This window comes from Nuphar pumila, chromosome 14, assembly GCF_984573655.1.
Source record: "Nuphar pumila chromosome 14, dmNupPumi1.hap1.1, whole genome shotgun sequence".
Taxonomy (NCBI): Eukaryota; Viridiplantae; Streptophyta; class Magnoliopsida; order Nymphaeales; family Nymphaeaceae; genus Nuphar; species Nuphar pumila.
The window spans coordinates 4,057,330-4,079,690 of NC_143262.1; the positions used below are offsets into that span (position 1 = coordinate 4,057,330).

Here is a 22,361-nt window from a genome sequence, read left to right on the forward strand (position 1 = left end):
CTGGACGGCCCATTGGCAAACAACACCACATGAAACTTGAGCGGAAAGAGAACTATCAAGTCCAGTTATGACCAAGATACCCTCAAAGGCGACTACTTTGCTTCAAGTGTCATCTATTTTCAAAAGTTTTGAAAGCAAAAAGTTTCAATACTGTCCACCAAAATATTTAAAGGATTGCATTTGATCAGGTTTCCTATGGTTTTATATTTGGATCTTTGTGTCAGATTATTTGATTTTTAGTTTCCTTTTTTTCATGTACGAGTTAAACAAGTCTTTCTTGACCTTTAAATATTTACTAGAAATTTATCCGGTCATCAAAATATATTCTTCTTAAAAAAAAAGTATTTTCTTCACATATGGCTGGATCTTATTCCATGTCCTCTTTGGTGTGCAACTAGATTTTTGGTGACATCATGGGCAACCAATTGGATCGAAAGTAGCGGAAACCAATAGTGATCTTTGAATTTTCAGTAAAAATTACAGAACACTGGTTTTGAGCAAAACACACTGAATCAAGGGTTGCCAAACTTATTGCAAAGTCGTGACGATGACGATAATATCAGGTTGGACGTAAGAAACAACAGTTCATTGGATCTATACTTGGTAGAGTGAGTGTAATCATGCAACTTCAGACAAATTAAGCATGCAAATATTGCTCCAGCCTTCGTAGAATGCCCGCCGTCTATCAACGTATCTTTTTACAATGGAAGACTTGAGGAATTAAACGGGAAAATTTGAAGAAAACATCATCTTGGTGTGCATCACGGAATGGAAGGGACCAAACAAAAAGCTATCCGACAGTCAGAATTGGCACCACAGAGAAAATACAAAAAACATGAACCAATCAAAGCTGAGCATCTTTAGTGATTTTAGTTTTGATATGATGCAACACGGACAACAACCAATCATAGAAAAAGAAAGGAAACAAGATCACAATCGTGGCTTTTTCCATCACGCAATTCCCTTCGAGGAAATCGGCTAGAAGATGTTCATACTATCGTAGAACGGTTGTGGTGTGCAGTCAACCTATTCAATCAACTTCGAGGAATGAGCAACCCCCAGTGGCAGTCAAGGTGTCTTTTTTTGAAAGGGAAGCAGTCATGGTGTTGCGGTAGACCTAATTTTTTTTTTTCGATGAGAACCGAAGAAAAGCACCCCTGGAGTAAGAGACCTGGCTGTCATCCCTGCCTGCCAAAGAAAGATCGCTTCTCTGGTGGTGTAAAACTAGGGTGAACCCTTCACCCTCAGGGAGTCGCCATGCTTCCATAATATGCAAAGGGGGTGATGCCCTTCAGGATGAAACCTTGACCACCTGTCTGGTGTCCAAGGCCCCACCTCACAACACCAACCCCCTTAGGGCTCGGTAGACCTCAATATCTCTTGTCATGGGTATGAGTAGGGGTGTTTGGGTCGGGTTTACCTGGACCTGGACCTGACCCAAACCAAACCCTATAGGGTTAGGGTATGGTGATAAATAATAAGACCTGATTAAAACCTGGGTCCGGATCTGAAGGTCTGATTAATCTATGGACTTGGGTATAGTTTAGGAAATTTTATACCAGACTTGGGCCAGACCCGAGTTTCGATTAAGACCTGCAATTTTTTTATGTAAACATGATAAAAAATATGGTTTTTCCGTGTTTGGTCTAGGTCTGGTTCATGTAGCGCTTTTCGGTCCGGGTATGGTTTTTCTTATAGTGGACCCGATTAGACCCGAGTCTGATACCACACCTGAAAATCGTGTCCAAGTCTGGTACCACTTGAGTCTGAACCAAACGTGACCCATTGACACCCGTAGGTATGAGGCGTGGTTCTGTTTTCGGGTCACGAACACTTATAATGTAATAGTAGGGGAAGGCATTACATTATGCCCCAACACAGATCTCATCATTTGAAATAGGATGGGTTTCATCACACATTCGATCCTAGCCATCCAGCAAAACCATCTGGACATTGATTGGACGGGATCTGTGTTCCCTCTTTAATGGGGGGCCACCTCTTTTCTCATCGGGGAAGCCATTATGTGGCTACCCTAGTTGGACAGAATACTTTAGAAAGTGTTTTCCCCCGAACAGTAAATCTACTTCCCATCGGTACTGTGGAGCAGATGGACCATACAAAACAACCATACCATGAAGCAGGTCCGCTAAAATAGGATTTCATGCATATGAAATTATTCTACTTTTTTTAGGCCCAAGGAAACAGGGTTGATAAAACCTTTGAGGTCCCTCCTTGCCTGCTGGAGAGTACCAGCCTTGACCTTGCAGCAAGGGACACCCCTCGTGGGTTTAGAACGCTTGATATCCCATCAACTTGGTGACATTCAAAAGTTGCCCCTACCAGATGAGTAGAGCCCTTGTGGCCACAAAATTCTACTATTACAACATGAGCTAGGCATGATATATTTTCGGAATGAAGGCAATGACTTCCTTGGTTCCTCAAGCAGATCAATGTTCTATACTTCATTTAGAGAGATCATTAGTTCCTTCTAAATTCAAAATTATAGATCAATCTCACAAATTGGTATTAAATGTGATTTCTTTAATCAAATAAAGTTGATAATTTTTTTATAATCATTCTCCTGTTGTAAGGCAAACTCAAAATCACCCTCCCCTTATCCCATTTCCCAAAATCATCCCCCTTTTTTTTGCCAACCATGGCAAAACCATCCTTAAGATAACTGGATGTCACGTGATTGAAGAGTGAATTTGTCCTAACATTTTGAAATATAATAATAATTCTGAAAGATAAAATAATGTAAGGTTGTTTTTTATATTCCCCACAAGGTAGAGATGATTATGGAAAAACTCTAAATAAAATTGCTAGAAAATCGTATAAAATATCAGGCTTATCTAATGAATATTCCTTCTATTCCCGCCTAAAAGATTTTCCTTGGCTTTAGCTTTGGTTTGCACATGGGATCTACCCTTCAGTTTCGAATTCAAGATGTCCCTTCAATTCATGATGTTCGAGTTGCCCCTAGCTAGGTGTGTAATGCCCCCATCGGCATTACCAGCATTTGATTCACATGATCGACTACATTATATGATTCTTTTATCTGGCACGACTTATATTGCTCCAAAAGAAGTTGAATTTGGGTTTTTGAAGTCATATCATACTTCTTTTTTACTTCTTTCATCATTTTCTTGGCAGTGTCAAAGTCTTCAAATACTCGGATGAGGTAATATTGCATAAATGTTAGAAGAGTTGCCCGAGCAAGTTGATCATTTTCGATATTTTTATTATAAGCTTTCTTCTCTTCTACACTAGATTTGTTAGTTAGTGAAGATTTTTCATTATTCAATACGTGCAGAGTCTTGTCATGTGTTAATAGATATTTGATCTTCCTTTTCGACATTTCAAAATTCATTCCATTGAGCTTTTCGATTTTTTATAACTCAACGCTGACTACTCGATTTACCATTTTCCTATTTATAAACAAATATTAGGATTAATAAACTTATTTCAACTAATATTTGTGAGTGTAACTAGTTTTGATCCTTCTAAACAAGTTTAACATGTAATAAGATGCTTAAATAGGCAAGAATATGCAAAAAAATGTTAAATACTAAATACTTTTAACAAGAACAAGTACTTGGTGGTTTTTAGAAACTTAGGACCATCTTTTTGCAATTTCAGAAAACAAAAGAAGAGGCTTTATGTAAGCAAAAGCACATAAATTTGTTTCTGCAACTTTCTGAGTTAAACAGAAAGTTTTTTATCTTCTTTCTGCAATATCATAAAAGATTAGATGCTTTGTTCTGCAAAAAATCAATAAGGCAGGACATTTTCTGAAATTTTTTCATTTATCAGAAAAATAGGAACCGCCTTTCTAAAATTTTCAGAAAAGCATAAGCCTCTCTAAGCAAAAACAAAACAAAAACCTTAGAATAAAAATTTTCCGAGTTAAACAGAAAGATTCGACCCTCTTTGTTGTATTTTCAGAAAACTAAAATTTCGTTTATGCAAAAAACGATAAGCAGAGGCTTGTTTTTGAAAAAATAAAAAAGTAAGCCTCTTTCTGAAATTTTGAAAAAACAAACGCTTTGAACAAAAATTTCAAAGGGGTTCTAAATGGAATTAACTAAAATATATAGACTTAAAATGATTTTTTTTTAATGGAATGAGAGAAGAAGGGTTCTCAACCCTTCTTCTTCTCTAAAACCCTTGAAGGTTCCTTCTCTGGCAACGAGGCCATGCAATAGCGAAATCGGTAACTAGATCGGTGATGACACGCTGCACCAGGCAAAACCAGACGACTGGTTCGACGTTAGCACATCGCACTAGAGATGCTGACCGACGGTCACTGCAGGATCTCAGAGAACGAGGCCACCACCAGTGAGGTTTTGAGCGCTGGAAAATCTGGCCAATCAGTCCTCGACAACGGTGTCAATAATGCCACCTCCGTCTGCGAATTCAGCCACCCAACCGACCGAAAAAGATGAGCACAGTTCTGGGCCCTCTGTCTTTTTTTTTTTTTCCTTTCTGTTTCAAGGGCTCGGACAACACCGATGCAGGAAATTTTTAGCAATGACCCTCCAAAAATGGAGGACCCACTTAGCGTAATGCTCTCAGCGTCAGGCAGCACCCCCAACAACAACGATTAGAATAACCACCATTTTTTTTCTTCCAGCAATGCGACTCCTATCGTGAAACCAAGTGATCCGGGCTAGAAAATCTCTGTCGTTCAATGCACAGTGAGAGTGAGAGAGGAAGATCGGGCCACTAGTGGTGTTCGACCACCAACCCTCTTCCTTTTCTCCTTTTTTTTCCACTATGCTTGAAATGCAAAGAGACATGTCTCTTAGTACTGAAGGGATTTCTCAGAGATGTATGTTGGATCATTTTTCAGATCACACAGTTTCACAATCGTCATCATGATATAAAACACGAAATAAATCAAGAAATACAACAGTGTAAATAACATGATTAACAGACGACCGAAACAGTAACAGGGAGCAAGCATGGCATTTTCCGCATCAGACCAAAATCCAGATGTAAGCATATAAACAAACACAGGCACAGAACATAAAGAAAACAACATGCACATGTTTAGAATATGTAGCAGGCTAAGGCGTACGAAAGTACTCCCCTTAGAGAAGATTCGCCCCCACATACTGTGCAGATCAGGGTCCGGCGTCCTTCCCCCAGGATACAATAGCCACGACGAACCGAACGGTGCACTCCGACGGATCGTCCTTCGAAAACAGCCTCTTCGAACCACAGTTGCAGAACAACCCCTTTCGGGATAACTCACAGGAAAAAGAGAGAGAGATGGGAAATCGCAGAATGCTTCTTCAGAAATCGTCTGTCTCAGCTTCTTCCGTAACCCCACCCCTGACCACGCTTTTATAACCCACGAACGGTTATGAAACGTGGAAGGAGCCCGTTACGGAATCCGAGGGGACGTGATCCGTTAACGGTCTTCGAAAGATCGAGACCCATTACGGAATCCGAAGCGTCATAACGGGCACGGAATACGAGGAGTCGTGACCCGTTATCCATTCCCATAACCCGTTACCGAATCCAAATCCAAAGAAACTTTGGGTAAAAAGATACTTGTCTTGATTGGATATGGCCCTAAAGGGCCAATTACCCGAACCCGAACCCGAACCCGAGCCCGGCCCGACTCGGCATGGCACGGCACGGCAGGCGGGCGCGCGCGCGTGTGTGTGTGGTGGTCATCCCACTCTATTGTTCTCAAGAACAAGTGTATGAGTTCTCAAGTGGCTTATAAACCCCACAGAAAACTCAAGCACAAGCAATGTGGGACTATTCCACCTCATCAAGACCACCTCTTTCAAAACAGCCCAGTTTCTCCTTTGAATTCTCTCTATCATCCTTCTTACACCTAACAATGTATTCCAAACTTGAACTCTTCACAAAGTTATAAATGCAGTACAGAGTAGTATGAGAACATATAGTTACAAAAACTAAGGCATTCAATTGTAAGAGTGTTGATAGTGTGGATGTTCTTAGCGATTTCGAGCCTTCACTCTGCAAAAATTTTGCACTTGTGCATTCAAGTGCCTACACAACATGTAGATCACATCCTTGGGTGAAGTAACCTTTAATCCTTTTTCTAGTCGCTTTTACATGCAAATGAACCTTTAACCCTTTTTCTAGTTCATAACCATTTGTATCGTTATATATTATACACTTTTGGTTGCTTTTAGTTGGTGAACTGATGTGCTTCACAGAATCAACTTATTGGAGATTGACCAAGTTAAATGTTATCTTTCGAGAATACGAGCTCATAGGCCATATTTTGGCGCGGTCGCCTCTTAGAGAGAGAACAGTGTTTGTTGCACTTGTGAATTGACCACCATTGATGAATTTGCATCGCTTTTTGCAGTATGATACATTGTATGTTTGGAATGCATCTTTAACACTAAGGGAGCAAGTGGTTGGAGTTTCATACTGCCCATGAGGTAAATATTCAAATCCAGGCCACACTCCAAAGAAAAGTGGTTGGGTCCAATCGGATATGAGTTATATCCGACCCGTTTGCGTCTGTCGAAATATAAGTGATTGGGTCTATTCATGGCACAGAAACTTGGTTATGCATTTAAAAGGGCTGAGTCTGTCAGATCCGGGTGCAACAATCCTGCTCAGGTTTCAACTAGGAACAGTTAGTTCACGTCACCTTGGGTTTGGACGTTGCAAGTTTCAATCCCAATGCTATGGTTGTATAATTGGTAGGGGACTATGTTAGGAAAGTTTTAAAATATTAATGACTTTGTTCACTACCAAAAGTGTTTTGAAAAAGTTTAGTCCCATATCTAAGAGAGAAAAGTTTTTCAAGAAGTTTAAATAGAGAGTTTGTTATCTATTCTTTACTTTGGTAAGCCTTGAGCCTTTAGGTGGATTGCGGACGTTGCGGTGCATCATGCAGCAACAGACGCATTGTTCGTGCACACGCGTGCGCACGCAAGGGCGCTTGAGACGCAATGTGGTGTTTTGATGGGGCACTTTGCACTCATACTTGCGGTGCGAGGTGCAAATGTCCGTTTTGGATTTTCGGTTTTGAGATATTTGGTCGTTTGAAAGGTTTTAATATGAATTACGGATCGGGTCTAATAAGACTTTGACCCATTTAGTTGCCTTATTAATGGAAAAGGTTCCCCCATATGTGATTATTTAAACCGGGTTGAGGATGCCTGTGTGATACACGACCCTCCGTTACCGCATTCGTACTTCTCCTCCCTTAATACAACTGCAAGTACCAAGTACCCCGGTAAATGGGATGCCTCTTTAGACACCAACCCATTTTTATGGTTACGAAAATGCCATTCCGACTGGACTGGCTAGCCGCTAGTTGATTCCAAATTTCAAACCGCGTGCAAAAGACCGGACTTGGTTAAGCAGAAAATTACAAAACCGCGATGTAAACGTCAGCTATCTCAGAAGCGTAGTGACAAACATGTGTGTTAAAATTAAAAATGCAAAAAGATAAAGCAGCTGTTTTAAAATGTTGCTAGAAATGAACTTTTTGGTTTTCCCAGTTTTTTTTTTTGTTTTTAATTTTTCCAATAAAAAACTGAGAAAATAAAAAAATCAATGTTTTCTAGAGAAAAAAGACTGGCGTAACTTTTCCCTTGTAAAAAGTTTGTCACTGAGCTAAGTATAACGATCAATCGCATGGCAGCATTTCACGATCCCCAAACGGTAGCTGAGCTCCACTCAAATGATGTAGTTGTGAACTTGATCATGAGATTGTCCATGTTTTGATCCCATCTCACCACATTTTTTATTCTCGTTCTTGTAGGCAATAGGCAGAAAATAGTTGCAATTCAGTCTAATTTTTTTTATAGGCATGCTGGGTCAAGGTTCGATTCTCATGGCCGTTGCTCCTCTGCACAAGCAAATGCTTGGCATAGGCCTCGGGGGCAAGGGTTCCGAGCCTCAGAGTTAAAAAGCTCAAAAGTCATCAAAATCACGTGGCATTCATCCAAAATGCAAACAGGCGGCCATGATGTCGGCACGAGCAAAAACGCTCATTTTCAGCATGACCTGATCTGCTTCCAATGAATTGATGAGCCAGAGTTGATTTTTCAGTCAACCTATAAAAAGTAGTTTCTTGCTTTCAAAAGACGTAAGAAGGAGAAAGAATAAAGGATAATATGGCTATTGTAAAAAAGAGAAAAGATTCTCCTAAAAGTTTCAGAGATCACAACAGACATGATTGACTTGAAAAATGGGAAAGCGGATTAAAAAAAAGGAAAGAGTTATTTACAAATACAGATCCAATTATTTTTATATTTCAGGATCCAATTACTTTTGCGATGGATAAATATCCATCCCTAATCCATCGCCAAATTGGACACATATACTAATTAGAGACGAATATTATCCATCGCAAACAATAAAAAATTTAAAAAAATCTCGTTATACAATTTATATATCTTGTGTAAAAAAACAAAGTATACACAAAAAATACATATACAAAGCTGCTAAAACAATTTATTGATCCACCATAATCCTCGTCAAGTTCTAATTATTTACAAGTAAACATTTACAAAGAGTTTCTTTTGAAACAACAAGAAGATACAATAAATTCAACATATGAATCTAATCATCGCCAAGATTCTGTGCATCATCTTCTTCATTGTCTCGATTTGCCCTTTCATCCATGCCTCCATCAGCTCCTCTACGTTGATTATCTACAACATCCTATAAGAGAAAAGAAAGGTTAGTATTGATAAACAGAATATAATGAAATAAATTATATGCAATACACCTAATCTAAGGCAATCAAAGTAACATGAGTGAATTACACATAGACTAGCTAACAATAAAGTGAAGGACATTAACAAAATTCAAATATGTGTTCTAAGGGTGACAAAAAAATTCATAGTGATTCAATCATGCAAATATGTGTTCTAAGGTTGTCAAAAAACTCTCATAGTGATTCAATCATGCATATATGTGTTATAAGGTAGTAAAAAAACTTTCATAGTGATAAAATCATGCTTATATGTGTTCTAATGTTGTAAAAAAACTTTATTAGTGATGAAATCATGCATATATGTGTTATAAGGCAATCAAAAACTTTCATAGTGATGAAATCATGCTCATATGTGATGAAATCATGCATATACTAGCTTGAAATCTAACAACATGAAACAAATGACATGAAACTTTCATACCTAACAAGCATCAGCAGACGAAGTTCTCTTATCTCGAAAAAAGCTGCACAACTCATTACGGACAACTTCGGAAATTGCATCATGTAAATAGTCATGCATTATATCCTTAACAAGTTGGCAGACACAATCTCAAGAATTAGCTGGGTCAATCGGATGATTGTAGTTGATGCTGACGAGAGAACTCTAAGAGTCGTGGTTGCAGGAGGCAACAACTGGTGAGGTGTTTATATTACTCACAAACCCGAACACATGACGTCGACCCTTTTTGGGTTCACCGGTTGCAGTTACCCATGCTACATGATCAAAAGACGGATACTGAGTGGAGTCATCGTCATATTGCTCTACCATCTGTTGCTCGTATGACTCCTTCAAAATAATGATTATAGTATGGATTAATAATTAAGAATTACAATATTTATGATAACTTGTATATTACAATATTTATTAATACAATAAATACATACCATTGTCGTTCTTGCCTTCTCTGATACGAACTCTCATATGCTATTATGTTTATCTGTTTCAACAAACACATTCTTGTAAGGCACAATGCCTCCCTTTTATCTTTTCTGTGAGGTTAAATGATAAAAAAATCATTGAAAAGGTATGCAACAATACTTATAAATTTGACAATATATATATATATATATATATATATACATTGATGAGTTACAATTTTCTTCAGATGGCTCCCAAAAGTTCTAGATCCACCCATGTGTAGATGAGCATCGAGCATTCGGCATCATCGCTCGGTTATGTGCAGTCTTCGCTGAGCGGTTTTGAAATTCACTTGTCGCACATTGCATCACATGGAAGGCATAATTAAATTAAAAATAACTGCATGCAAGCATAGATACAGTCAAATCAAACATCGCAATACATTCAAATCATTCATATCAAAATAATGTCAAACATGTACCAACAACACACTTTAATATCCTACTAACTACTAGCATGGAATCTGAACTCTAAAAATAATAGCACTTATATTTTCATACATTGAAATCATGCTCAGCATGATCTCCGAACTCCATCAAAGCAGTCATAGATATCCACAACTAAGTGAGTGTATGAAAAGAAAATTGTTGCATCTAAGAAATTAAATAACATGTGATACGCTTGCATTGCTAACTCACCACGGATATTTACCTGATTTGCATGTTATTGCTTTTACATTTTTTCATTTCTTTTTGCGTTTCATTTTTAGCCGCATGCCTAGCACTAAGCATCGCGCAATTAACTCAGCTACGCACTTGCAAAGCACATTTATATACGACAAAGAAAAAAGGGGGGGGGGGGTGCAAGGGCATTCATGTGCCCATACGGCTCTTGAAAACAAAAGGAAAGAGGGGGATGGGGGGTCCCAACCCCTTCCGTCGGCTCGCTGGGTGACAGAGGGCAAAACGAGAGAGCGGGAGAGATGAGGGGAAAGAAGAAGGGAAGAGAGGAGACGTACCTGAGGGAGGAGGTCATCGGTGTCGGCAGACAAGCAAGAGGTGTGCGACGTTGGAGTGAAGGGAGCGCAGGGGCATATTGATAAGGGGTAGATTCGGGTTGGGTTGCCGACGGCAGGTAGTCAGATGCAGGGAGGACCGACGGAGGCAACAAGGTCGTCGTCTGCTAAGGAGCTGACCAACGGAGGAAAAGGTGGGGGGTTAGGTTTCGAACCCGATTTGGGGGAAATCAGAGAGGGGAGAGAGAGAGAGAATGGCGCACCTTAGACGCGCTTATATTGAAAAATAACAATAGATTAGCGACAAAAAGTTCTGTGTCAAAATCCATCGATAAGTAGCGACTTTCATAGCGACAAAAAACTTCTGTCTCTAATCCATCGCTACGTTGCGATGGAGCTTGACACAAAACTTTTTTGTCGCTAATTCGTCGCTAATTCGTCGCTAATTAGCGATGGAGTTTGAGACAGAATGTTTTCGTCGCTAAGTCCGCAACAAATTTCAATTTTAGCGATGACTACTTTTCTCTCACTAAGTTGTCACAACTTTGTGACAGAAATAATCCATCGCCAATTTCTGTCGCTAATTAACATTTTTCTTGTAGTGGTAACACTACAAGAAAAATATTAATTAGTGATAGAAATTTACGACGGATTAGCTAGGGAAAACTAGTTGTCGCTAAAATTAGAATTTTTTGCGAAATTACCGACGAAAAAAATTTGGTCATGAATCTGCCGCTAATTTATGACAGATTTGCAACGAAAAATTCGGTCTCAAAATCCATCGCTAATTAGCGATGGAATAGCGAAGGAATTTTTTTGTCTCAAAATTCGTCGCTAATTTATGATGGAATTTTTTTTGTCGCTAATTTGTAGTTGAAATTCATATTGGTTGACACGTTAGCAATCCATGTGGGACACCGTTATAAGTACATCGCCATCTTCGGATGAGGGTAAAGGTGAGGTGGAGAAGCGGCGGCGAGTTCTAGCTGAGGAGGAGATGGCGGAGGCGAAGGGCGTTGGGCTTTTGGCGTTGAAGCTCGAGGAGCATGTTTATCCGGTGGTGGAGGAAAATGGAGTGGAGGGAAGGAACTGCAAGAGGTCGAAGGTGCAGGGATGGGGACAACCAGAAGAGGTTGTTCGCTTCTTAACAGCGCTAGAAGAGGAGCCATATCCTCGTCTCGTCTTTGATGCGGAGAGGAGGAAGAAAATCGGGAACCCTCCGTCGAGGAGAGGCTAGGTAAAGGCCAAGATTTTTTGGTCAATCACTAAATCAGTTGTTGATGTAGCATCTAAGGCTGTCTCGGCCATCACCGAAAGCTCCACCCCCAACTCTCCGACCATCTCCAATCCCCCCAGTGCCTACTCGTCGGAATTTAGTCTTGACGCTTGAAACGTGAAGATTCTGGCCCGGTGTTTCTCCGACAGTGTGTCCCCTCTTTCAAACCCCCATTGGATGCATGCTTTGTAGCAATCAATTTTTTTATTTTTCCTTTTCCTTCTCAAGTTGTAATTATTGTTTTGATCAGAGAGAGTTTTGGTGTATAGAAATGGCAGATTTTTCTGTGATCTGTTTAAATGTAAATACAGTATCTAGATAGATGGCTTCTATTATTGTTAGCTAAGGGAGTACACGGGAGGGACTCTACAATTGGGATTTGAAGGACTTTATTCCTATCGTCGATATGCCTTTAGTTCTTGCGGTGAACAAGAAGAAGACCAATATGCTCGATCGCTTCGAGATTTTACTGAAATGGAGAAAGAAAAGAGCAAGGAATTTTTTTTTAATTTTTATTTTTTTAATTTTGCGACGGATTAGCGATGGATAATATCCGTCGTCAATTTAGTGACGGATTAGGGATGAATATTTATCTGTTGCAAAACCAAATTTAGCGACGGACTAGCAACGGATCATGGCATTCTTTAATCCGTCGCAGATTAGCGATGGAAGTAGCGACAAATCAGTTCTGTCGCCAATTAACAACCAGAAAATTGAGACGAACGTTATCCGTCGCTAAACGAATTAGCGACTGATTTGTGACGGATTAGCGATGGATAGCATCGGTCACTAATCTGCATTTTTCTTATAGTGTAAGGATGTGATTATGGAAAAACTCTAAATAAAATATTTTGTCCCTTGGCTTTAGCATCAGTTTGCACATGGGATCCACCCTCCAGTTTGGAACAAGATGTCCCTTCAATTCATGATGTTGGAGCTGCCCCTAGCTAGGTGTGTAATGCCCCCCCCCCCCCCCCCCCCCCCCCATGGGCCAAGTAGATCTTTATTTCAAAAAGATAGACTTTCTCACAAAAGCTGGGTACCTTGAAGAAGTGGACAGAAACCTGATGAGTAAACATGAAAAAGATCAAGTGCAATCACATCTTATATTTCGAATGTGCTGTTGCACTTAAACACCCACCCTCTGCCGTTGGGTCCAACTGCTGACGGACTGCATGGAAAACATGGAGGGGTGTCAGGTACAGCAGCACATAAAAAATGTGTAATGTAATTGCATCTTATACAGCCTGAGTAAACACTCTCTCTCCTTTGCTTTTTTTAGGAGTGGTCGCTTTTCCATATTCTGTTTAAAGAAAGTATTCTCAATTTGCCTTCTATAGTGATCCAGCGACCCATACTATATACTTTAAGATGCCACAATGGTTCAACAAATCACTTTATTAATCAATAGAGTAGGACTTTACCAAACCCAACTTCCCATTAAACTCCAACTACCGATCCACCATCTCCCCTTCATTAATCACTACTAACTAACTGGAGACCAAAGTTTTGGTCCTTTTGGTACATTGAAAGTACTGCCAATTTTATTGAGGTAATACAAACTTGCATAATATTTGCCAATTTTTTACTGTTATATGACAAACTTGCATAGTATTTGTATACCCCAAATTAAGAGAAGAGAATTTTCATTTAGTCACCCCCTCAAAACATTTCAAATTGAGACACTATTAGGGATCCCTCTCCCGGTCACACCGGGATCGGAGCTAGGCACCATGAGCTCATAGGGGAGCACCCCGGCTCCGCACCTATTCCTAAGTGCCGGGTCTGAATTTCGCTGCTGGATGACCCGCTCTATTTTCTGGATATCAGCCGAGAACTTGTAGTATGCCTCGATCAGGTCCAGGTCTGCCGTCCACGTTGACTGGTGTGGCTGCTGGCCTAGATACTCCTCGTCCACTGAGTGCGTCGACAGCATGTCGACGACTGCCATGAACTTGGTTGCCTGCTCCATGGTTGGGATCAACATCAGGAAGTACTTCTCCGGCGAGTCAGCAAAGAACCGATGCTCTGGGTCACCTTCCTGGGGTAAGAGCCGCCGCATCAGAGGTGGCCGGTTGGGCACATAGCCATTGTATGCGTATTGACCGAAGTTGAGCGCGGCGTGCTGGGCCGACGCAACCCAGATGAGGGTGGTGAGGACTGAGGCCAAGTCAGCAGGGGTGTTCAAGGTGGGCCACCACTTCTCGTGCCGCTTGTCATAGTGACCCACGTGGATGGACTCGGCGTACCATGATTGGAGCTCGGTGTCTGACTGGACCGTGGTGGTATCAGGGTAGTAGTAAGACACGTAGTGGTTCACCCACTTCTCGATGGCTGACCATATGAGGAGCCCATCGGCTGCGTAGGGGTAGTCTTCGATGAGGAGTCTGAGTCCATGTGGCTGGGATGGATCTTCAACGGCTACACCCCTGCAGAGTAGAAAAGAACAAAGACAGGGTGAGAATTTGTCCCCTCTCTAATCAAGTCACTATTAATACCAAACAACAGTGTTATCAAAATCAAATTTAATCGGCCCTTTTTTTATTTGATTCCAGGGCTGATTCAGTCCTATCTTGTCTAATCAGCCCATATGTATATTTTTTTTAATTTCTGTTTTATCAATTAAAACAATCATTTGTTCATCCTGTGATATAGTGCTTTCTATTGCGTTGCATGCACATGCACCCATAGGTCTAACCTTTTTAACGTTTTTTCTTTTTTAAAGGCAAGTTGGGGTTAGGGGGACCCCTACCAAAATAACAGCCGCCCATGTGACAGAGTGAATCGATCATGGGCCTTCAGCTTGACACATGACCCCGTTTACTACATGATATAGCACTTTGGTGGTAACTTTTTTATTAATGTTATCGGTACTTAATTGATTAAAATGATCAAAATACTCTTACATGTTGTGATAATCTAAAATATAGAAAATTATTTTTATGATACAAAAGTTATTTTTATTTTTTAAATAAGAATAACAAAATTATATTTGTTATTATTAATATGATATTTTATTTTTTTAAAAACAAAATGTTTAACATCCTTTTAAATGTAATTATATATTTTTTAAAAGTATCATTGCTTTCCACGGTGCAATGATCATTTCGACCAGTTGAACACTATTAAAATTAATACAAGGGGTTTAAAGCCCTATTAAAGATGCATTCCCAAGCAATCAGACTTGCCAGCACCTCATGGCGCGACAGGGTCCCGACATGATAAGACTCTCACCCTCTCAGTGCCCCCTTTCAGGGCACTTGGGTCCACGTACCCTGCTCTACTGCTGAGGACGCTTTATATATATATATATAGCGAGAGAGAGAGAGAGAGAGAGAGAGAGAGAGAGAGAGAGAGAGAGAGAGACCTTCTTAATAGGTCTGCAGGTAAGCCCTCCTGATCGAATCTCCAGCTTTTCTCATAAGCCGCAGAACTTATCTGCATGCAGTAGGGTCCCGGCGTGAAGCATGACTCAATGACTCCACCCGCATTGTTGAGGGTCTGTCTTGCCATTGCATTGATATTGAGGGTGTAGCGCATGTGGGGGTGCAGCAGCTTCATTATGGGATGCATGGCACTGAGCTGCCTGTGTGCTGCCACTATGAAGGGCTCAACACATGCATGTGAGCGTAGCCTAACCAATAATTCATGCCAACATTAATCATCAATCTTCTTTTTATGCCTCTCCATCTCTCTTCAAGAAACGAAATAGTGAGCATGAAGCACAAACTTACCAATGATTGACAAGTTGGTGCACTCCAGCATCATTGGAACAAACATGGGCCTTGGCCAACTGCCATGACCAGTAAGTTGTGGCATCAGTTGATGGGGTTAGCACTTTCTTGGATCGGGAAACAGACAATGATGGCGGCAGGCTGAGCTCGATGGTGATCGGCTTCAACGTGCCGAGCGCAGTAAGGAAGAAGAGAGTGCGTGTTGCGTAGGCTTTCCGGCCGTCGAGGGCATTGATCCGGTCGAGAAATGGCATGTACACATCATGGTAGTCCAACATGAACAGCTTGTTCTCCTCTAGAGCTTGTTGCACTGTCATGCCGTCGAGCTGGCCTATAATGTGCCCTTCTCTAATGGCAGACTCTGGAGGGCCATACACTTCCGGGTCGAGCTTGCTAACAGGAGGGAACACCTGAAAATTCAGCACATTTTTTGTTACAATCACCTCCTCCTATGCCTTCGTGCAAACACGTCACTCATTGGAAAGATCATCACCGTCCAACTGCAAGTATAGGATACGTGGTTTCATCTGTTCTCTTGTGTTATGTGACAATTGCAGGCCTGGTTTACCGGCCGCCCACGTTGTAGCTTTCCTCTCTCAAAGAAAATGAACTTGAGGTCCCAAAGTGCAATTTGGAAAAGACAAAACAAGAATATATAAAATGTTTGTAGAAGAAAATATTTAATTTCAAAAGAAAGAAAAGGACAAACCAAAAAGCAGTCTGTCATTTTCAAGTAATACCTGCGGGTCCTGCATATTGAATCTAGTGTGGGCCACATCTCGTGCAGAAACATGGGGTGATAAAATATACCCACCCATTTAGAAAACTCAAACGTGTGGAGAAAAATCTTATGATTTGAAAGAATGTATTTTTTTTCAAAAAAAAAAAAAAACTTGATCCAAGGATCCATCTCTAACAAATTGATCATGTTGATATATATATAGGTGTAAATTGTGAGGTTGCTTACACTGAGCTTCTCGATATTTATGGGGTTAACTCCTGCCAACGTCTGACGGGCAAATTCGTCGTCTCGTAACCAGGCAAATTTATCTTCTGCACATTTTAGCACACAAATTGTTAGACGGAAAAGACAATGATCGCTTGAATCAGCTAAGATGCTTAGCTTATATTATTTAAAGGAAAAGGGCAAATGTGATTTGAGTAATCGAGATCAGGTGCAATGTGATTTCACACTTTTAAGTGTGTTGCTGCACCTGATTACCCATCATCTGCAGTTAGGCCTCACGGCTGACAGGCCGCATCGCAAAGTTAGTGGGTGATCAGGGGAGTCTTAGGGGGAAAAGAAAAGGGGAGTAGAGAAAAAAAGAAAAGGGATCAAAAGGAAAAGCTTACTTGAGAGAATGCTGGGGGTATCGTATCTCAGTAGTCCCAAGCTCGATTCCTCGATCTTCTTGACGGGCTTGGGCAAGGGAAGCTTCTTCCAAATCTCGTCAAGCAGCCCAAACTTGAGGACGAGTCCATCACGATAGAGCCTTTCGATCTCTGGGAAGCCTTTGAAGTCCTTGTTGTCGTCAGTAATGGAGGCTTTGAGAAAAGGGACCAAGGTATGCAGCACTCCCTTGAGCCTCCCTCTCACGATGGCGTCCTTCTTCATCTCTTCGAATGTATCGTCACGAGGCACATACACTGGATGCGGTTTCTCCACCCTGCTCTCGCAAGATATGTCTGTTCCCCCATGAAAGAAAAAAACATAAGATTATGTCATGGTTAACTCAATCATCAAGGGTATATATTCTTCTTTTTTTGATATTTAAAAGGACAGAGATTGACGCCATGCCTTATAGCCCACCTCCAAGCAGTTAAAACCCCTCGGCTAGTCCCCGTTGTCTACTGGGGACATAGTTACAAATTAATAAATAGGCAACTTATCGTTTGGCATTCATATCACCTATCAGTTGTATATAGCTTATATATCTTTAATTTATTTGCAATTTTATTGTAGTTATTAAAGGAAATGAAAAAAAAATCAAAATGGCATAAACTAAACACATGTAACGAGTGTAGGAAAGTAACCAGAGAGAGAGAAAGAGTTGACCACCAATTTTAGATTTTACAGAAATAAGAACAAAGTTATGCAAAGTGAAACATTTGAAAGATTGCTAAACATCAAAAGGTAAACAAGCAGAGTTTTATGGTGCTTTTATTTATCTCTCTTCTCTCATGTAAAGAAAAGAGAGAAGGAAAAAAGGAAGAAAAGAAAAAACAAGAAAATTATGAAAAAAAAAACTTAATATAAAAATGGGTGACAAAATGGAATTCTTGAGGGATCTGAATCCTAGAAAATCACTGGTTTTGCTTCTCTCTCATTGAAAAGGTAAAATATAAAAATAAAATTGATAAAAAAAAAGAATTTTCAATCCAACCCATATCGTGATATATCCTGATACCTTTTTTTGGCCTATTTTTATGGAATTTTCTTGAATTTGGATTGATTGGTGAGATATCGTGATGTATATCTTATATATAGCCGATATTGTTACAATGACTAAGGAACCTGTTTCTCCTGCTTGAAAGCAACAATGCTCAGAGTATGGAACGTTTGACATTCTTCAACTTGAAGGCCTTAAGCCGACTCAGCTAGCCATGTATGACCCTTGTAAGTATCAAGTTTGTATGTTTATCATCCTTAAATACTAAAGACTAACAAGGGTCTCAATTTGGATGGGTGCTAACTGTGGATGCACTCTAAAACACGGACGCCGCCTCAAGAGGATGGATATCTCTGAATATTTTTCAAGGAAGGATGAATACCAAATCCCACTAACAAAACTTTTCTGTATCCTTTCACTTTTCTCCCACCCCTTGCCATGATAAAAACAAATATGTACTTGACAAAAAAAGCTGGCCACATCAATGAATGGACAGGAATGCATGTTTTTATGAATTAAATAATGCTCATACCACCTTAGGAGGGAAACCCGATTCTTAGATTTAGAATAAAAATGAATAGAACTAAGGCTGACCACAGCAAATTTCACGGCTTTTAAATATTGACATGCATGTGAGTGATTCCATCAGAAGACTTCCTCTGTTTACTTTGTGTCTTTCATACTCAAGTGTGTTGTTTGGCTCGTAAAGATCTCATTCAAACATGTAAGATAGCCTGGGCAAGCTCGAGCAGGAACAACCAATGTTCGGCTCTGCTCAACTCGTATAAGCTTATTAATTAATAATAAATATTATTTACATATATTTCATATCATAGTATGAAGATGGTTGAATTGTTTGGCTTGCAAGCAATGAGTTTTGAGTTCAAACCCTATAGATTACAAGTTTGAAACAATCATTTATTTTAAAAATGAGCCAGTTTGAGCTTGGCTTTGTAGGTTTAGGGTTCAAATTCTATTATTTTCAACTCTGAAAATATATACTTTTTTGTAAATGAGCTAGCTCATGCTTGGCTCATTTAGCCCTGGCTTTTCATGAGCACAAGCTCCGCTTGGCTCGGCTCGATACAAGAAATGAGCGAGCTTGAACACCCTCTTGGTTGGTTTGGCTAGTTTACCAGCCTAATGCAAATGCAAATGCAAGGATGAATATTATAATTTTATGTCCCAAGAAAAGAACTAAAAAAACTAAGGAAAGGACACTGACCCATATCTGTGGGGGACCTCCCCGTTCTGCATCTCCTAGGATATGGGATCTTCTCGCCTCCTAGGGTTGGCCTCTCCATATCCCTGCCCTTGTCCGGGTTACCCAGATCGTTGTAAACGTCAAAGTCGAATATCCTATCTGTGAGCTCGCGAACGCCTGACCCATCTCCTCTTATCTCCTTCAGCTCCTTCTCCCTCAATTCTTTCAGCCCTTCAGGAGTTTCGGATGGCAGATATGCCTGTTTCCACAGAAAGAGTTTTTGTCTGCATTTAATGGAAGAATTTTGCATCGTACAAGAAATATAGTGTGGTTTAGTTCTTCTGATGATGTTTGTGAACGTAAATGCTGCTGAATCGGTCCCCGTTACTCTTCAAGTCAGAGTGGAAAAAGTGAGGAGATTCTCAAACAAAGGAAAAGAATCAAATTCCTTTGAAGGAATTGAATGTTGGGCTGTAAGAGGTAAAAATTTCGTGCAAGTACACTGACATTAAGGGTGATCATAGGGACAAAAAGGCAAATCGCCAGGAATTTTCTCGTGAGATTTTGAAAATTTTTATTTATCTCAAGTTTTTTTCGGAAAATACCGGATAAAAATAAATTAATTACTATTTAATAAATATGAAGCAAAATAAAAAAAATTAGAAAATGATATGGGTTTAAGGTCTTGTCCAAAATTGAAACTTCTAAATAAAATAATTTAAAACCAATATATGGGTTTAATTTACACGTTGGACTTTAGGAGACCTTTCCTATTCTCAACGCATTTAAAGTACTTAATTTTCCAGACAGATTTTAAGGAAACGTCTTCTATTATCAATACTTTACAAAACTGCCTTGTTGAGAAACCCGTTTTATGTTTTTGATGCATGAGAGAAAGTTTTATTTCTATTAAATGAGAGAGATATATGAATTAAAAGATAGTTTAATGAGAATTTATTCACTTGAAAATAATGTTGATCAATGCATGAATTTAAAAAAAGTAAGGGTCTTTTTTTTTAAAATCTCTCAATAAAAACATAAATATCGTGATAAAATAAGATATTTATGTTTTGTCAAAAATATCATGAGTTTTTAAAGTTTAAAACGGTAAGATAATATATTGAGTTTTTTTTTGCGATATTTTCAAAATATAGCCGATATTTGCCATTATGAGGGTGACTCATTTATCAACTTTTCAGCTGTCACCTCCAACAAACTAACCTTTGTCATCCAAAGAAGTTGTCTGAGTATTAACCACTGGATTTGAAATATTCTGACCATAATTTACAAGAAAAGTTTGTAATATTATCATGTATATCAGAAAATTGTATTCTCTACTTCTACTATTCTTCATAGTCGACTTGATCGTAAAATTCAACGGGATTAATGAGCCAACATGGAAAAGGAAGACAATAAACAAGCAATATATTTTTTTACCTTGGTAGTGAAGAAAATTCGCTTTTCTGGATGAACTCTGGTGGGCTGAACCCAAGAATTGCATGTGCAATAGACAGGGCCTCCAATGAACCCTTCAAGCACTATGTTTTCCAAGAAAAGCTCCCTCTGGTGCTGGTTCACCACCGTGATGGCTCCTGGCTGTCCGAAATCTGAAGTGACGACGAACTCGGCTGTGTACTCAACCTTCTCCGCGTTAACATTCGACTTCTTAAGCCAGTGTTTCAAAATGGCCGCGTTGCTCATCTTAGCTGATCGTGTACCTGCAACCGATCCAAAAGATCACTAAAGGCTAGAACAAATTAAGCATAATTCACAACACCAACACAACACAAAAAGGCGATCCGATGTTCGTGCCATGCACTTAACAAAGTACTCAGCCCACAAAAACACAGAAAATCACTGCGTTGCTGAACATACATTGTGCACAGCGATTTTTGCTGCTTCTGGAAGCGATTTTTCTTTCGTGAAGTGTTCAAGCTTGGGTCATTCTTGTGAAGAGCCAAGCCGAATTTGAGCTCACAATCAGGCTGAGTTTAGCGAGTCGAGTTCAAGGTGGTTTGTTTCTTGGCTCATATATTACAAAAAAAATACATGCAAAATATATCTTAAGTATATTTATTACTACCTAACAAGCTTATCTGAGTCGAGTCAAGCCCAGTACCTATTGTTCATATTCAGCATGACGAGCTTATTTTAGAAGTTTGATTAGGAGTCGAACATGAGCCAAACCACGAGCAGGTCAGCTTATTTTTCAGCCCTATTCGTGCTGAATAGTTTGTTAAGTACTAGGCCTGATCAATGGATTGTATTTGTAACTGAATGAAGGGAAAAGGAATTGCTTACTCGGATCAATCTGAGTGCTAACAATCTGGAGCAAGACGTTCTTGCCCATCTTATCATAGAGGGCGTCCAGTTGCTTGCCGATAATCTCCTTGAGATCCTCCTTTTTCTTCTTCCGTATGGTCACTATGGCCCTCACCTTGAACGTGACGGCCTTTTCCGCCACCATTGTCCTCTCCAAGTTATGGCTCACGACCGCCACTGTCGGCTGCCGGACCGACTTCCGCAAATGGAAGTTCTTCCTGACCAGAGGGACGGAAGAGCCATCTCCGGCGCCAAAGGTGGCCATCATCTTCTTCTCCACCAGGGACGTGGCGGGAGTCCCCACCAAGAATGATGGTCTCTCTAAGGCTAGACCCCTCGTTTTGATGATGGCAGCCATGAATTCTCTCTCTCTCACTCACTTTCTCCTCTCAAAAAACTACTACAGTCTCTGTAATAGCTAATAGGTTTTCTGTCAGAAGATGAAGAGAAAGAAGAAACCGAAGGAGGGAAAGATGTAGAGTTTCTTGATCCATCGGTGGTATTTATATAGCGCGGCCATCTCAGAGAGAGAGAGCCGGGTGGCACGAAGCATCGTGATCGGACACGAGATTTTAACCCGGACAGTGGAAAGGACCAAAACCGCGTGCGTTGACCGGCTAACTCCACACGTTCACCGTGCTTCTCACGTGCGCGCTTTGGTCTTCGGCATCTGAATGAAGGGCCCTCCGTGAATCAGGGATATTTTGGTCATTTCGTTTCTTTATCTTATTTTTTAATATTTTACTTTTATTTTTACGACAAGGAACCCTTACCAAGAACCACGTCACTTAATCGGCTCGCCCCAGTAAACCTCGGGTGAGGTCATCGACACC

General features: G+C 40.1%; 1 protein-coding gene across 1 annotated transcript; it reads right to left on the reverse strand.

Annotated features, from left to right (window-relative positions):
- Window positions 1-13,550: 13,550 nt before the first annotated feature.
- Window positions 13,551-21,886, reverse strand: LOC149816121 (linoleate 13S-lipoxygenase 3-1, chloroplastic-like). The gene is made up of 8 exons (XM_089987566.1): window positions 21,508-21,886; window positions 20,644-20,924; window positions 19,228-19,465; window positions 16,966-17,298; window positions 16,580-16,665; window positions 15,613-16,022; window positions 15,246-15,512; window positions 13,551-14,307 (listed from the first exon to the last, which is right to left on the reverse strand). Exons 1-8 carry the CDS (start codon window positions 21,884-21,886, stop codon window positions 13,551-13,553), a joined length of 2,751 nt encoding a protein of 916 aa, XP_089843692.1.
- Window positions 21,887-22,361: the final 475 nt, after the last annotated feature.

What these genes read in the sequence shown, in the direction of transcription:
- LOC149816121 (XM_089987566.1), bottom strand. Translation starts at nt 21,886, where the DNA reads ATGGCTGCCATCATCAAAACGAGGGGTCTAGCCTTAGAGAGACCATCA. An exon ending in TACCCCCAGCATTCTCTCAA is followed by an intron (nt 16,666 to 16,965) that starts GTAAGCTTTTCC and finishes TAAAATGTGCAG; the next exon opens with AAGATAAATTTGCCTGGTTA. An exon ending in TAAATATCGAGAAGCTCAGT is followed by an intron (nt 16,023 to 16,579) that starts GTAAGCAACCTC and finishes CTGAATTTTCAG; the next exon opens with GTGTTCCCTCCTGTTAGCAA.